The sequence below is a fragment of the Gymnoscopelus braueri genome (assembly GCF_963280865.1).
Source record: "Gymnoscopelus braueri genome assembly, chromosome: 18".
NCBI lineage: Eukaryota > Metazoa > Chordata > Actinopteri > Myctophiformes > Myctophidae > Gymnoscopelus > Gymnoscopelus braueri.
In genome coordinates, this window is record NC_137618.1 from 17,234,011 (window position 1) to 17,249,917 (window position 15,907).

Here is a 15,907-nt window from a genome sequence, read left to right on the forward strand (position 1 = left end):
CAAAATAGTCCATAACATTCCATAGACCTATTGTATTTATTTAAAAATGCATTTATTTTGGGTGGTCTCTCCTCCACATTAGGTCTGTGGACTGCATGGTATCAATGTCCAACCATATGACAACTTGGTCATATAGGTATATTGTACATTTTTACAGTATTTAACGATATTTCTTTTAATAGGTGTTGGAGCCTGAAGGCCTGTGGAGCAGCATGCCAGGGAACAGGTCTGTTTTGTTGTATATAGTGGCAGTGGGCAGAAGGGTTTTTTATTTGGAATAAAAAACATTAGCATTGCATTGCAATATCTTTGTGTACGTACCATTTCAAGATATCACTTTGTCTTTAATTCTATAGTGCCCGTGTTGCATAAACCTTTAAAAGGTTTGCAGTTGATAGCTACACAACTCATAAACCATTGTTTTGTCTCAGCTTTCTGGCTTCCAGTTTTACCCTTTACCTGTGGTCGGTCCGTCCGTCCGTCCGTCCGGTCTGTCTGGTCTGCCCTGTCCTGTCTGTCCTGTCTCACTGGAAACTTAAAAGTAGTGGAAGCACATCAGTCAGCAGATCAGTCAATCTAACAAATACATACAGTACAAACTAATGGGCCCCAGCATGATAGTCTACTCTATGGGTCTGTGGTCTGTTTTGCAAACCATAGGGTTTGTGCTGCACAGGCTTATGACACTACTTGCTTTTTTCATGCTATGGGAGGAAACTGATGACCAAAAGATAACAAAGAGAGTATATCTAAGTTACAGGAGTGGTCAAATGTATCATGAACTTCATGTAGAAATGAGTTGTCCAATAGATCATCTCTCACACTAAACAAAAATGGTACGGTGTTTCTTTGGCTCATAATCATAGCACCTATCTTGAATGTGCTTTAGAGCCAATAGATGTGCCTAAACTTTGCTGAAGAACCAAAAGAGAATCTCTGAGAACCATACAGGGGCTGCAGGTTCTTCGTACAGCAGCAGTGCTATATGGCAACTCAACCACACCAAAGAGCTGCATAAGAAGTTAAGAACCAACATTTTTGTGTGAATGGACAAAAAAAAAAGTAAATACAAAAGATTGAATTAAATGTAATTAAAGTGCACAATGCAACTAACATAATTTTAGCAATAATTCTCTAAGTTCAGCTTGTGTTAAATAATTTGAAAACACATTAAGGTGGACTCTCATAATAACATCTTTGAGCTTTTATTGCATTTCTGTGACAGCTAGTATCAGTATACTGTATGAGGGGGGGGTCAAAGATATTAAATATCTTCAGTTACTTAACAAAATGTTGACATCACACTCAGTGTTCTATTTGTTAAATAAAAGAGAAAGGAATTCAACATTAAAACGTCAAACCAAAACATGCAATACTGTTTGCACAAACAGGGATATAATAATTGTTAATGTATAATTGGGATTATACATTAACAATCATTCAAAAATAATCCATAACATTCCACATGTATCCTAAAAATGTACAGGTACTCATTCAGGTTTTGAAAGGTTATCTCCGCCACCAGGTCTGTGCATGTCCCGACATCCAACCACAAACAACGGCTCTTTACAACATCATTAAGTGCATTGAATGAACCATATAGTTTTCACTGAGAGGCTTTGTTACATTTTACACAGGTATATGTTGGTATACCTATACCGGTGTTTTACCAATGAAATATAGATTATGTTCCACGCTGTAACATAACAGCTGTATAACTCTCATGAACATAGTCTCAGTGCAACTGCAGATACACTGGGGACATATCCAGAGGGAAGATTTCATGGGAGCTTAATACCAGCTTGAAACTATTTTCATTGGTCGGAGGCTGGCCTGCTGCTGGGTGTGCTCTTGATAAATGTGGCTTTGCGTTCCAGAGTTACAGTCCTTTTGCCAGCTGTCTGGTTCAGTTCACTCATATCCACCCCTGAGTCTAGACTAGTGTCACGGCTTTCTGCTGGCCTCTGTCTTCTCTGCTGCTCTGAGACGCTGCGGTGAATCTCTGCTGCAGGCTTGCCCTCCAGCGACACAAACCACGCCCGTGAAGGGAGGGGAGAAGGGATGTTCCCGTGGAGCTCTCCAGGGAAGGCACCCGAGCAGGAGTGCCTGTTGTCCCCAATCGCCTTCATTGTGCCTGGTTCCGACACAGACTCTGGGAGGCTGAAGTGGCTTCTGGAGAGGTTAGTGATAGATGGGGCCTGGGACCCCTCTGGGCCTGCAGTCTGTCCCTCCGTGTCACGTGTCTCATTCTGGGACAAGGAGGGACATTTTCCCAGAGTCTGGGTGAAGTTGTCTGTGCTCAGCGGCTCAACGAGAGCAGCACTGGCGGCAGTGGCGCGCGGCAGGGTGGCCGACTTGCTCCACAGCTCTGTTTGCTCCTCCAAGTGGAAGAAGGTGGGGGCATGAAGGATGGCCACAGGTTGGTTGTAGAAAAACACATTATCCGCCACAGACAAGGGAACTTTCATCTGCTGGGAAACAACATCTGAGGCGGTCAGATTATCACATTCGGGGTCAACTATTTCATTGCCTTTGTGCTTGGAAAGAATTGAGTCATTATGGTGATTGTCTTTCTCTGTGAATGTCTGGTTCACCTCATCCTCTTGGTGACACAAGACTCCTGAAGAAACTTCAAATAGTTTGCTGTCGTAAGTCGAGGTGGTCTGGTCTTTCTTGAACGCTGGCATTCCATCAGCATGGATCCTCTTTGACTTAGTCTCCCTGAGGGAACCTCTGCCAGATAGAGTAGAGAAAAATAATAATAACAACAATCATCATAACCAGAATCATAACAACAACAAATATGCTCCACTGTGTATCCAGTTACTCAAACTGATTTCAGCTAGTTTACCTTTGATGACACAACACAGCCAGCAACAGGCCAACGATAATGACAAGCGTTCCTCCCAGGACAGCCATGAGAAAAGACCAATGTTGTGACATTAAGTCCCTGGGGGTGGCATGGCCCACGAAACCTATCATACCGCAGTAAAAAAAAGAAGTCAATCAATTTTGTTAATAATTTTGCTTCGTGTTTTTATTCTGGAGTTATTCTATTACAGTGTTCTTGGGCTTTTCACAAAACAAATAAACTGTTTATTTATTTATTAATCACTTAAACCCTAAAAAGGTGCCAACAATCTCCTTTAATTACAAAAACAGCATATTTTCCCCTACTGTACACATGATGATACAAGTATGTTCACAAGCTACTACAGAATAAGATGGGTCTTTATGTTCAGATGATTATCTTTCAGTTTATGTCACCTTTTGTTTTTGGCAATAAGCACACCCTCTTACAATGTATTGTTAATGTAATGATAAACGGAAACAACTATAGAGATATTTATGATCAGTGGCATTATGGTCTAATCACTAGTCTAGATGTGACTGCTTACCGTTGGTGGATGACAACGGTGCTGCGATCCAGTACCCAAGGTGAGGAGCGGTGAAGCTCCACAGCAGTTTACCCTCCAGCTGCTTTACTGTTCCTAGGCCCTTCCTCATCCACCCACCTATACGTATGTAAGAAAACCCACAGTTAAAACAGCATCTGTCTAAATAAAATGACCTGCATTTCGGGTGGCCTTTAGGCTAATTTATACTTTGTCATATGACCCTTTCGATATTGCTTGACAAACAAATGTGACAAAAGCTTGTCAAACCGAAAGGGTTGTGACAGAGAAGAAGAAGGGATATAATTGTCTCACGTCTAATTGTTAATTGGATGTGACAGCTAATCGATGAGTAATGAATATCACCTATGACATAAGTGTAAATGACATTACATTTAATTTAATGATATTACGACATGATAACATTCTGATGTAATTAGGATCGATTGAAATCATGCCCATACATATCTCCCCTTCCTCTCACCCACTGATTGCTTTGAAATTACTGATCGCTGCAAACGCAGCAAAGTCATCGGTCTTTGAAAATAATTACTGGGTGAGCGTTTGACAATATATCCTTTCTTCTTCTCTCTGTTGTGCAACAATGTATTTTAGCCTTTAGTGTTACGCCTGATTAATACTTAGTTACGAACTATATATATAATATATAGTTAAAAAATATTTTTGACGCAATCATGTATAAATCAAGCTTTTAGAAGCAAAGTTACTGTAAATGTACTATAGCTAAAACATAAATATTGACTTTCTCTGGATTTCCAAGGCCATGGAGCAATTTTCACACGCCTTAACATTAAAATCATCTCAGCAGCATGACAGAGATTTTCAAGGCAATGCAAATGACACTAGGCCTGACACTTAAGTATTTGCCTTGGGGCTATGAACCAATATTTTAAACATGAAAACATCAACATAGAAGAAATTCAGGCTGCTTATCTAGGTCAATCACCCAATTCAGTCCAATTCCATGGACTTTCCACTGTATGCAACCTCTTTCAGAGTCTTTGGTCTTTGGAGTCTTTGGTATAACCTTTGGTATGACCCCGACCTCCCAGTCTCAGGGCGGACACTCTAACCACAAGGCCACCGAGCTGGTGTCATGTGGCCACATATTGTGCTTTATATCCTGCTGTGTAACAGTTTTCTGTGTGACAATGGTCCTTTGAAATTTAACCTGGATGACTTAGGACTGGATACGTTTGCAGAGTATTTTGTCGGCTTCAAAATACTGTCTAAACTTTCTAAAATTAATAATTTATTGTGTTATGTAGCAAACCTCATGCATCCAACAATCAAAGCAGACAGCACACCATTGTGATCACACATTTTGGACTTCAGGGTTTCTGACCATGTCTTGAACGCACCAGTTGTCCTGTTGAAGAACCAGGCTGGGACAGCATTTGAGGACCGGGGTTTATAGTTGTCAAGCACCGGGAGGGTGATCTGTATGGAGCCATTGATATGGACCTCTGTCTCTCTGGAGAAGAGCTGGATGCTGGCAGCTGCCACAGGGCGTAATTCAATGCTGGTGTAATCTTAAAAAGCAAATGAAAACAAAATAACTTTAGTTTATTTACTAAAAGCGTGATTTTAACGCCTGTCTTGCCATACAATGGCACTACTTCTGGTTCCTTGCTCTGTTGAAAACACATAACCAGACTCCCATAATAATAATAATAATAATAACAAAACATTAAAAACATGAGGGCATAAAGCCTAGAGGTAAAACCAGTGTAGCTAAAATAAATGCTTTGTTAAAAAGGTATAGGTCTTTAGTCCTCTCTTAACTCATTCAGTGCCCAGCTTATTTATGGAATTTTGGCTCTGAGTGCCACAGCCAAAATTCATTGTAAAAAAAAAAGTGCTTAGGAGCCGAGATACAGCCTTTTTCAGTAAGAAGTTAAACAAAGAGTGAATGGAGCAGCAAATCTTCAAATCATCATATCTTGGGTTCTGAACATGTTTTTCTCTGCTGCTCTGAGACGCTACGGTGAATCTCTGCTGCAGGTTTGCCCTCCAGCGACACAAGGGAGGGGATAACCTTTGTATAAAAAATTATACAAAGGTTATGTAACTGCACATCCAGGATCTCAATGGTTTAGCCTGAGTTAAACTTGGTTGAGCATCTTGTCACACAATGAAAATAGCAGATCAGCAAGATCACAACGTTGTGAACTTGTAGTTCTGCTACTTTCCGTCCGCGACACCGGCACACAACAAGTACAGTATAAATCAGGCTTCTACAGTATTCTCTATGTCTATCTCTCACACACTCACCTGATTGTCTGTTCATAACACCCACTGTGTTGAGAAAGGCATTCTCCGCTGTTGATAGTTTGGGGATGGTGAGGTACGCTTGGAGAGAGGCCACATCACTGCTTTCTGTCAATTGCAATAGCTTCTTAGGAAACCGAGCACTGGGGTGGGATGAGGCGTCTGTAGACGAAAAGCAACACAACAGAATCCATTGAAACATAGTCTGTATCCTTTTTCTTTTCTTTTTTTTTTAACTAAGGGAAACATTGAGGGGTAGACACTACGGGTGTCATATATATTTGAGATATTAGAATGTGACAATGTGTCAATGTCAAGACAAAGGACTGTATCTCAATATTTATTTGTTTATTCTTTCAAATTTGCTAGTGAAAGTGGAATGGTGTGTGATATGAAATTAAAGCTGGGTCTCGCCTACATAGGAAAGACGTTGCACAACGGATTGCAGAACACAGAAGAAACATACGCACGAAGGACCGACGCAAGGGTGATGAGCCTCACTTGCTGTTTGCTGTGGCACACAGTGTGGGAGGTATACAATTTGGGGGACAAGGGTTAAAAATGATTGAAACAGGTGTGCATTTTTATACTGACCTGATGAAGATCCTATGAGGATCAAAACGTTGTCTCAATAAAGTGATCGTTTACCTGGAAGATGGTGTGCAGGCTCTGGCTCTATACCTCTTTTAATATTAGTTACTTTGGCCTCGCACCCACTGTCGATGTGCGTGTAATTAGGTATGCTATGAAATTAAAGCTGTGTTTATGGTAATTACCATAAACACAGTAAGCATTGTTTAGTTATCATGGGTGCCTTCCACCATATTCAAGGGCTTTTGGGGAGAAATTAAACTGACTAGTCACAGCAGACACTTTCAATGAGCCTCGTTGACATATTGTAAAGTCCAGCAAGATGAAAGAATACTTTGTATTTCTGCATGAGCAAATAGTAAGATAGTAACCCCTAATAGTACAAGCAACCCTCTCTGGTATGATAGTAAAGTTATTTAAATATGAAGTTTATACACACACTGAAGATGATGGGCAATGTTTATTATAATTCGAAAAACATAAAATATCATATTGTAATCGGAGGCCCAATATCGTGAATCATATCGTGAAGTTTGTGTATCTGACACTTAACAAATGTAAGCACTTAAAGCTACAATCCACATCGTTCACCAGAGATTATGTTTTAGCCTCATTCTGTCTGTCTGTGAACACTTTGTTGGTTGAAAGGGTCAAAGGACAAGTTCTGTCTGGCCCTGGAATGTGACATTCCAGGGCCAGGCAGAAATTGTTCACACATATCTAAGGTGGAAATGGCATATCTTGACAGTAGCAGTGTTGGCGGAGGTATCCATTCTACTTTGTTCTAGTTAATCAAGTTTTCATGCAGTGTATTGTCATGACTGAATGAGCATATCTCTTCTGGTCAGAAACTAAATCGTGGGGATCTGGGCCAAATGATCACAATCACAACAACAGAACGCACATACCAGATGTTTTGCCAGTTATAAGCACAGAGTCTTCAAAGAGCCATATGTTGCCTTGATTCGAGCCAAGTAGTGACAGGGATACCGATGAAAAGACTGCAATCAAGAGAAATGGGAGAGAAATGCATGCATATTAAAAATCTAAATTCCACTAGATGGCAGTGTGTCATATACATTATTCTCTTGAGTTCCTCCTCTGAGGTTAATGTGGCTTCAGAGATCTCCAACCTGGTGACATTTGGTTGATGGTTGTTATACAAAACAAATACAGTCAGCACCAGTAACCAGTAACTTTAACCACTTATAACCTATATACGGTACATAGTTGAATGGGAACCCCCAGGGCTCTATATTAGGTCCACACATTTTTCCATCAACACCAAATCTTTTCACCGAAAATAGCCAATCTATAGCTTGTAGATTGGCTATTTTTGTCAAATGTTTTCGCACCATAATAGGGAAGCTAAGGTTCACTATCCAAGGAAAGTTTGATACTGGACCACAGAACATGATCACAATGTGACATAGAAGGCTACTTCCATAATACAAGCATGCACAAAAACACACACACACACACACACACACACACACACACTGACTCAGTCACTCATCGACTCTCCTCTTTCTACCACACACGCACACAAATGGGTGGGCTCACTTGGCACTCTGCTGGTTTTCCAAGGCAGCATTGTGGGGATGTATCGGTCCCTGCTGGCTACTATGGCAACAGGCAGGCCAGCTCTGTAGGGCACGTGAAGCAACACAACACCGTCCTCCTTCGTAACAGCCGTGTTGGTCTTGGCGTAGTCGACGAACACCTCCACCACGGCTTGGTCCAGGAAGTGGCCATTCAACGCGTCACTCACCTGGACCTTCAGAGTAAACGTAGAACCTGGAAGGAGGATGAGGCAGGGATGATCAAGTGACTAATTGAGTACCGTCCCCCTAAATAAGACACCAAAACGGAGTAAAGGTGCAGGTAAAAGCTATTTACATGATGAGATAATATACTGTATATAATATATATATATATATATATCACACACACACACACACGCTACCTGCACCTTTACATGATGAGATAATATACTGTATATAATATATATATATATATAACACACACACACACACACACACACACACACACACACACACACACACACACTTCCATTACCTTTCATTATGTTTCACACATTCAGTTCTTTACAGTAGGGCCACAGATTTTACCACAATTTTGCCAAGGGAGGAAACACTATGGATCTATTGTCAGCTAACCTAAGTGAGCCCAGTTATCAGATCCAAGGACTTATTAATGGCACTGATCAAAAACTTGTAGAATCAACTATGGGCCTTAATTACTGTGCTCTGGTAGCTATTAACAATTCGGACTGTAATGCTTGATTTGGATGATCCGTGCAATTCAGTGCATCACTTCAGGTGTTCAGGTGGCCTACTGCAGCACCAACCAAACCACCAATTAGACACATATCACCGATTCTCAGATGGTTTTTCACATGGTCTGTTGATCTACCCACCCCTTCTGTGGTATGAGGTATAGCACTGCATATTACTGAATGTAGTATAGTGAATAATAGGCCTTGATACATGGATGACACGCAAATCAATAATTGTGTGAAGAAACAAAGCAATCGGACACGGTGAGGGGGGGGCAGGACCCCACGTGCTGCTCAGCAATCATCAGTACAACATTGTGGTGGGACTTCTCTCACGTGTGAGTATAGCCTGCCTCTCTCTTCCTAACAGCTATTACCCTCGGTCAGCTTGATGTGTTAAATGAAGCGTCGTGCTGCTATTTCAGGCAGAGTACTGAAGTCATGCATGCATCAACTAGTCAGTACAGCTGAGCTCCTGTGACAGTTCATCAACTGTATCAGGCTGACTCTCATTCAAACAAATCACAATTCAAACAAGTCAGTGTTAAAAGAATAAAATTATAATCCTCGTTCAACCTGGTGTCCCTATTTTTGGCCATGTCATTATAGGCGAAAAATAGCAGATCTAAAAGCTCACAACGCGCCACAATGCAAGTTGAGAGCTTACAGATTGTCTATTCGTCATACAACAAATTATACAGGGCTTAGCTCACAGCTCCCCAATCTCACTCTGCTAATAATCATTCAAGCCTTATGCACTTCCCACATACAATCTCTTGCACGCTGCTCTGGTTCATTGCAGAACATAGTCAGAACCAAGCTTTTTACACCAAATACAAGTACATTTTGTTACAATACATGGCCCTGGATCCTTTGATACTAGACTTACTGACTGAATGATGTAACACTGCTGACACGGTATTGTAAAAACAGATAATATCATAGGCATTTTGACCATAATCGTGACACTGCAACATTGAACAGTGGGATTGATGGCTGAATTCGGCTGTACTGTGATGGTCTATAATCTGGTTGCTGAAAGCACTGCCAAAACCCTGCTGGAAACCATGAATCAAGGATTTACGGCACCACCTGGCATGGTATTCCAATCTCTCTACATGATAGCCCCGTCTCTTTGTTTTTGTGTGTAGTACATTGCTATTAGTGCATTAATTTTGTTCAAACAAACTAAAGACTTACCCTGGTAGTGTAATGCTTAACCACTTAAGCCCTATTTTGTATTTGTAATGGAGACAAGCCCTCAGGGATTTTTGTATTATCCTTTTTAGCGTTATTATATAACTGTACTCTGTACTTTTTTGCAAACAGAAAATACAGTATTCAATCAATCAATCAAAATGTATATTTGAAAAAACCTATAATGACATGAAAGTGGTTAATTTATACACCATTGTATGACAAAAAATTGGCTTTATTAGAATACTTTACCAACTACCATCCAATCTGCAATTCCCAGCACAGTATTTTTCTTCTTTTAGTTCTGTTTTCCACCAGCACGAAGCCAAGTGATATCGTCGTACTACGGACTATATACGTGCACATTGGACATTATTGGCCAAACATAACAGAAGGGGGTTGATAAATCGCCAGTCGAGAACCACGCCAGATTACTGTAATCTGCCCATTTGGCAGAGTGAGCCGCATCACAAAGAGTATTAGAGAGAATAAAAATGTGTTGTCTTAGGCCACTGAGACATAATTCTCGGAGGATGGGCAATGGAAGCCTTGTAATAATGGGTAACACTTCCTATTAAGCCCATGATGCATTACAAACATACTTATAAATAATGCATAATTATCTGCATATAATGCCTTTAACTTTATACATGACCTCATGAATATGTGTTATGATTAATTAATAATTCATAATGTGTGGGCAAATGAAGCATAATGTCACTGGCTGATTCCTACATTCCTTTTTTTCTTTTTCTTTTTGTATTAGCCACTTTCAACCAACCGGCTCAATGACCTTGTGGTGAGACTGAGAGGTCGGGGTTCAATCCCTGGCCGGGTCATAACAAAGACTTTAAAAATGGGACCCAACGCTTCCCTGCTTGTCACTCAGCATCAAGGTTTGGGTTGGCGGTAAGTCCCTGCGACATAGCCTACTATAGCGTCATTGACATGTTAACCCATGCAATCCGGGAACGCATCTGTGTCTTTTTAGATTTCTTTGGCTATTAAAAAATAGCAGATATACAGTGCCACGCTATGAGCTTGAAAAATCTTGAAATGTTGTGCAAATCTTTGAATATATATTTTCAAAGCATTTTTTTGTTCCAGGGACCCCCAGAGGCAAAGAATTGAGTTACAAATGTTCACTTTAAAAATGAAAATATCTATATAACAAATCTTTACGATTTAAAAAATAGCAGATCTACAAGCTTGTAGCGCGGCACTCGGTACCGCGCTATGAGCTTGTAGATCTGCTATTTTTGAAAAGTTAAGGGGGGTGTACTTGTACATCATGGCTGGGGGATGGATGTACTTGTACTGTACAACAAGCCACCTCACACTACAGAAACAAGAGATAAGCTTCTGACCTATCATGGGCCACATGGCTCGGGAAGGCAGGCCACTTACTTACTTTCAACCTAGCGTCCCTATTTATGTCATTATAGGCAACGTTTTTCAACAATTGTCAATAGTTGTCAATCCTATGTGAGCTTTTAGATCTGTGATTTTTGCCGCACAACACAGTATGATGAAGCATACAGTACATCAGGCTTAGGTGGTAAAACATCCTGTACACCTAACATAGTTTACTTGTATCAAATATGAATGTGATCAAGGGTACACACTCTTCCATCTATAATTACTTGGCTCTAAGATGCTTCACGTTATCAATTCTTGCAATGCAACTCGCAATGAAGGCAATGAACAAAACAATATTCTAGGACAGCTTACTTTGGAGAATAACAACACTGTTGATTTGCCAGGCAGGAAGGAACAGAATCGTGTTGAGTGGTCAATTCTCAGAGACCCCCAGTCAGGACAAGCAGATGGTCCCACAGGGACTTATCTCTGATGGCCCCCAGCCTGTGTGTGTGTGTGTGTGTGTGTGTGTGTGTGTGTGTGTGTGTGTGTGTGTGTGTGTGTGTGTGTGTGTGTGTGTGTGTGTGTGTGTGTGTGTGCGCGCGCGCGCGCGCGCGCACGCACGCATGCATGTTTGGGTGGGTGGTGTGTGTTGGAATTAGGCCATGCATTCTGCCATCAGACAAACATGCGTCACCCCCCTTGGCATGTCGACCAAATCGGCCTACGCATCTCTTGCACAGGTCAGCAAATAACAATTTCAGCAGAGATTTGACACAAAAGGATTCTTACAGTTCTGGGCCTGGCAATTGGGAGGGGGGCATGTTGACTGCTCATATTATGAGCAGCCCTGTTTCCAAAGAATGACTATACTCCATGACGTTTCTCTTATTAGTTTCAAGTATGTGGAAAACAAATGGAGATTGTTAATCTATCTCAGCATGCACGAACTGACCATCTGGTACAAGAAAGGTGGCTTTTGTTCATTTACTGTTGCAGGGTTCAGAAGAGAGTGGGTAGTGAGCCTCCCTGACAGTGAAAGATGACAGTGTGAGACAATAACAGACATACAAGCTCACAACGTGTCACATTGCGACACGTTGTTGTTGTGAGCTTAGACCTGCTATTTTCGGCGAGTGACACTACCGTACGACGACATGTAAATCAAACTTATGGGAGACAGGTGAGATGGCCGTGCTGGGACTTGAATTTGTGGCAGCAGAGGGGTACGTGGCTCAAAATATAAGGTACTATGTCTAGACTAAAGCACTACTTCATCTCCTGTACTGGCGCAGCCCCACGTGTTTCTTAATGCAGCTGTTCTCAAAGTGGTGTCCGGGGCGGCACTCCCAGGGGTCCTTGGGGGGGTCCCCATCTAAATGATTGATAGTTAGGTTTTAGTACAGCTCTGTAACTCTGAGAGTTATGGGGGACCAAGGCCCTAATGAATACCAAACTGGGGGCTCTTGAAATTTAAAAGTTGGAGAATCACTGCCTGCTACATCATCATCATCATCATCATGTGGTGAAGAATGGGAATGCATGCCTACGCCGTCTCCTACGCATCATGAATTAGTCATGAACTGTGTAAAGAGGAAGTCACAAATCCCTCCATTCAGCTCCTCTCCCCAGCGCGCTGTAAACAACAAGCAAAGAAAAGTGTGTGTGTGTCATATGACTCACTGTACTTTGAATTTAGATGTCTCTGTTCAAATAACAGCCTACATGCATTAAGTAAAGTAAAACACCACATATTTACACTACTGTCCCACTTCTTTCAACTGTCATTTCACCATATCCTACTATTTGTCTTTTATTTCTTCATGTGCGGTCGGTGGGAAACCAACAGATGAAAGACGCTCTGTCACCAGTGGTGACTCACCACCACCTACTTTACAGCCAGTGGTTGAAAGTAACTAAGTACTGTACATGTACTCAAGTACTGTACTTCAGTACAATTCTGAGGTATTTTCACTTTGCTGGAGTATTTCCAATTTTTCTATACTTTTACTTCTACTCCATTACATCTCAGAGACAAATATCCACTCCACTACAATCATTTGAAAACTTTAGTTACTTTGTACAATTTGATTATTATTACAAAACATACATTAACCACTTCAGCCCTATATACATTTCGGCCTCTTGAAAATAGCCGATCTATGATGTGGAGCATTGTGAGCTTGTAGATCTGCTATTTTCAAAAGATTTTTATACATTTGAAAACTTGTGAAATTGGACATTCTGCATAATGAGTATAATTCTACTTTTGGTACTTTAAGTACATTTTGATACCAATACTTTCGTAATTTTATTCAAGTATTAGAATTCCGGGCTTCTACTTACAGAGTATTATTGCAGTACCACTTTTACTTAAGTAAAAAATTGTAGTGCTTTTTCCACCACTACCTATATACAGTACATAGCCTACAAAGTTCCAAAACAACGCTAAAACATGGGCTAATAGTAGCCTTGGATCAAGACTATCATAGATGTATTTTATCAAGTCATGACTTTTACTTTCGTATGATGTCAATTAAATCGATCAAATAATACATCTGTGATAGTCTTGATCGAAGGCTATAGGCTAGGCTTGAAGTTAAATTCCTATGTACTGTATGTGTATTCTGTAAAACAATGTAGTCTAGGCCACTGTAAATATCCCAATATTTTTTTGTTTTCTACAGTTGTTTTCAAAAACATTTTCAAAGAAAATTCCCCACAAATGTCAAAGTTCTTCATGAATTAAAAACGAATTCAATTATTTTTCAAAAGGATTTCATGAAATAAAAAAAGAAATCAAAGAAATTCCATAAATTAGAAAACAAAGAAGTAGTGAAAATAGCTGATCTATGTAGATCTGCTATTTTCACTAGCTTTAGGTCCTGGGGAGACACAACTATCCCTTGTGTGAGATCGGGTTGCACACATACACGCACATGCGTGTACTCGCCAATAGACTGTAGGTACGCACGCGCACACACACACACACACACACACACACACACACACACACACACACACACGTATCAATGTGTTATGTAAGGATGAAAAAAACTAAAAGTTTGAGAACCACTGGTCTACGCCAAATTGGTTCTCAAAGTGGGGTCCCTCAAAATATGTGCAAATCTTTAAATATATTTTTAAAGCGATTTGTTTTACTCAAATCTTTGCTTCCGGGGGTCCCTGGGCTGGAACAATATTTTTGAGATGGCGGCCAAATACATATAATTTTGGGGGTCCTTGACATGAAAAAGTTTGAGAACCACTGGTCTCTAGAGGCTACAAACCTGCAGACGGATCAACGCGTAGTTCTGTGTGCTGGTGGTGCTGATGTTGTTCAGAGAGGTTCCCATCGTTACGATGCACAGCGCGTCCAGTGCGGTTAGAATCCTCGCTGGTCGCCGTTACAGCCTCCAAGAAAACCAACGCAGATAACGAGAATAATGTTACTTGTCGCATGACTTTGTGTAAACGTGCCAGCAGCTGAAGGTCTCTGCACAAGAAAAGTAACTTCAAAGATTGCCTTCGCAACTTGCTGCTCCTAATGTGCGGTCAGTTGGCGTACTACTGCTCCAACGCCATCTTCAACTCTTTGCTGCCTGCCTGTCACCCTGCTGTCACCCACTGGGTGACGAGACTTCTCTGTATCCTCAGTCAAACCCCTCCCCCTTTGGCCCGGGGGCTGTAACCACGGCTCTGGCTGTAACAAGAAGGGTGATATTATATACGTGTGTGTGTGTGTGTGTGTGTGTGTGTGTGTGTGTGTGTGTGTGTGTGTGTGTGTGTGTGTGTGTGTGTGTGTGTGTGTGTGTGTGTGTGTGTATAGGCCTATACTATATGCAGTGGTGTAAAGTAACTAAGTACATTTACTCAAGACAAGTACTGTACTTAAGTACAATTTTGTACTGGAGTATTTCAATACTTTTACTTCTACTCCACTACATCTCAGAGGCAAATATTGTACTTTTTTAGTCCACTACAATTATTTGAAACCTTTAGTTACTAGTTTAATACTTTGAAGATTTAGATTTGTATTACTAAACATACATTAACCACTTATAAGCTCTATATATATTTTTGGCTATTTGAAAATAGCAGATCTATAAGCTTGGCGCATGGCGACGCATTGTGAGCTTGTAGATCTGTCATTTTCAAAAGATTTTTATACATTTAGAAAATTTGAAATGGGACATTCTGCATACTGAGTACTTTTACTTTTGGTGTGTGTGTGTGTGTGTGTGTGTGTGTGTGTGTGTGTGTGTGTGTGTGTGTGTGTGTGTGTGTGTGTGTGTGTGTGTGTTATATTATATATTTTTCTGTTGCAGGCAAAAGGTTATTAAAGTACAATGCTGACATGGTCCAGGTTATGGTCAGCTATGAACAGTGTACTACCATTAAAGTTCTAAGGAGCAAAGTATAAAGTGTGATTGCTTGACAAAGAAAGTATCACTTGTCACATCACTGCAATCGGGACATTTTCACCTGTAGAATGAATGGATATTAATGTCATTGTTATAAATGATATCATGTCTGCCTTCAATACACAGTTTTTGTCATAATAGTCAGAAAACGTGTCCAATGATGACAGGAGAAAATATTATGTAGAATGTATCTGATGTTTACTGTGTGTGGGCTGTGGGTGGCGCTGTTGTATCGTCAGTGCGTTTGACCAGGAAGGTTTTTTTCTTTTTTACATGTTTTTTCAGTGGAATCATGTATTCACTCACTCACTGTGGAAATAATACATGTCTATCTTCTTCAAGAAAAAACA

The 15,907-nt window shown here is 40.7% G+C and overlaps 1 protein-coding gene across 3 annotated transcripts; it reads right to left on the minus strand.

The window, feature by feature from the left end:
* Positions 1-1,304: 1,304 nt before the first annotated feature.
* LOC308073475 (protein FAM171B-like) lies at positions 1,305-14,711 on the minus strand. Of its 3 annotated transcripts, none has more exons than XM_080412402.1 (9): positions 14,424-14,711; positions 7,842-8,075; positions 7,187-7,279; positions 5,691-5,849; positions 4,778-4,948; positions 3,399-3,515; positions 2,852-2,975; positions 2,595-2,733; positions 1,305-2,468 (listed from the first exon to the last, which is right to left on the minus strand). In XM_080412402.1, exons 1-9 carry the CDS (start codon positions 14,593-14,595, stop codon positions 1,815-1,817), a joined length of 1,863 nt encoding a protein of 620 aa, XP_080268528.1. In that variant the 5' UTR covers positions 14,596-14,711; the 3' UTR covers positions 1,305-1,814. The 3 variants fall into 3 exon arrangements, with proteins under 3 accessions (XP_080268528.1, XP_080268527.1, XP_080268526.1); XM_080412401.1 differs by having other exon boundaries at positions 1,305-2,471; XM_080412400.1 differs by having other exon boundaries at positions 1,305-2,733.
* Between the last annotated feature and the right edge of the window lie 1,196 nt (positions 14,712-15,907).

Coding starts and splice junctions, on each gene's coding strand:
- LOC308073475 (XM_080412400.1), bottom strand. CDS start 14,595: ATGCGACAAGTAACATTATTCTCGTTATCTGCGTTGGTTTTCTTGGAG. Junction 2,976..3,398: donor ACCGTTGTCATCCACCAACG/GTAAGCAGTCAC, acceptor GCGGTATGATAG/GTTTCGTGGGCCATGCCACC. Junction 2,734..2,851: donor GCTGTGTTGTGTCATCAAAG/GTAAACTAGCTG, acceptor TCTATCTGGCAG/AGGTTCCCTCAGGGAGACTA.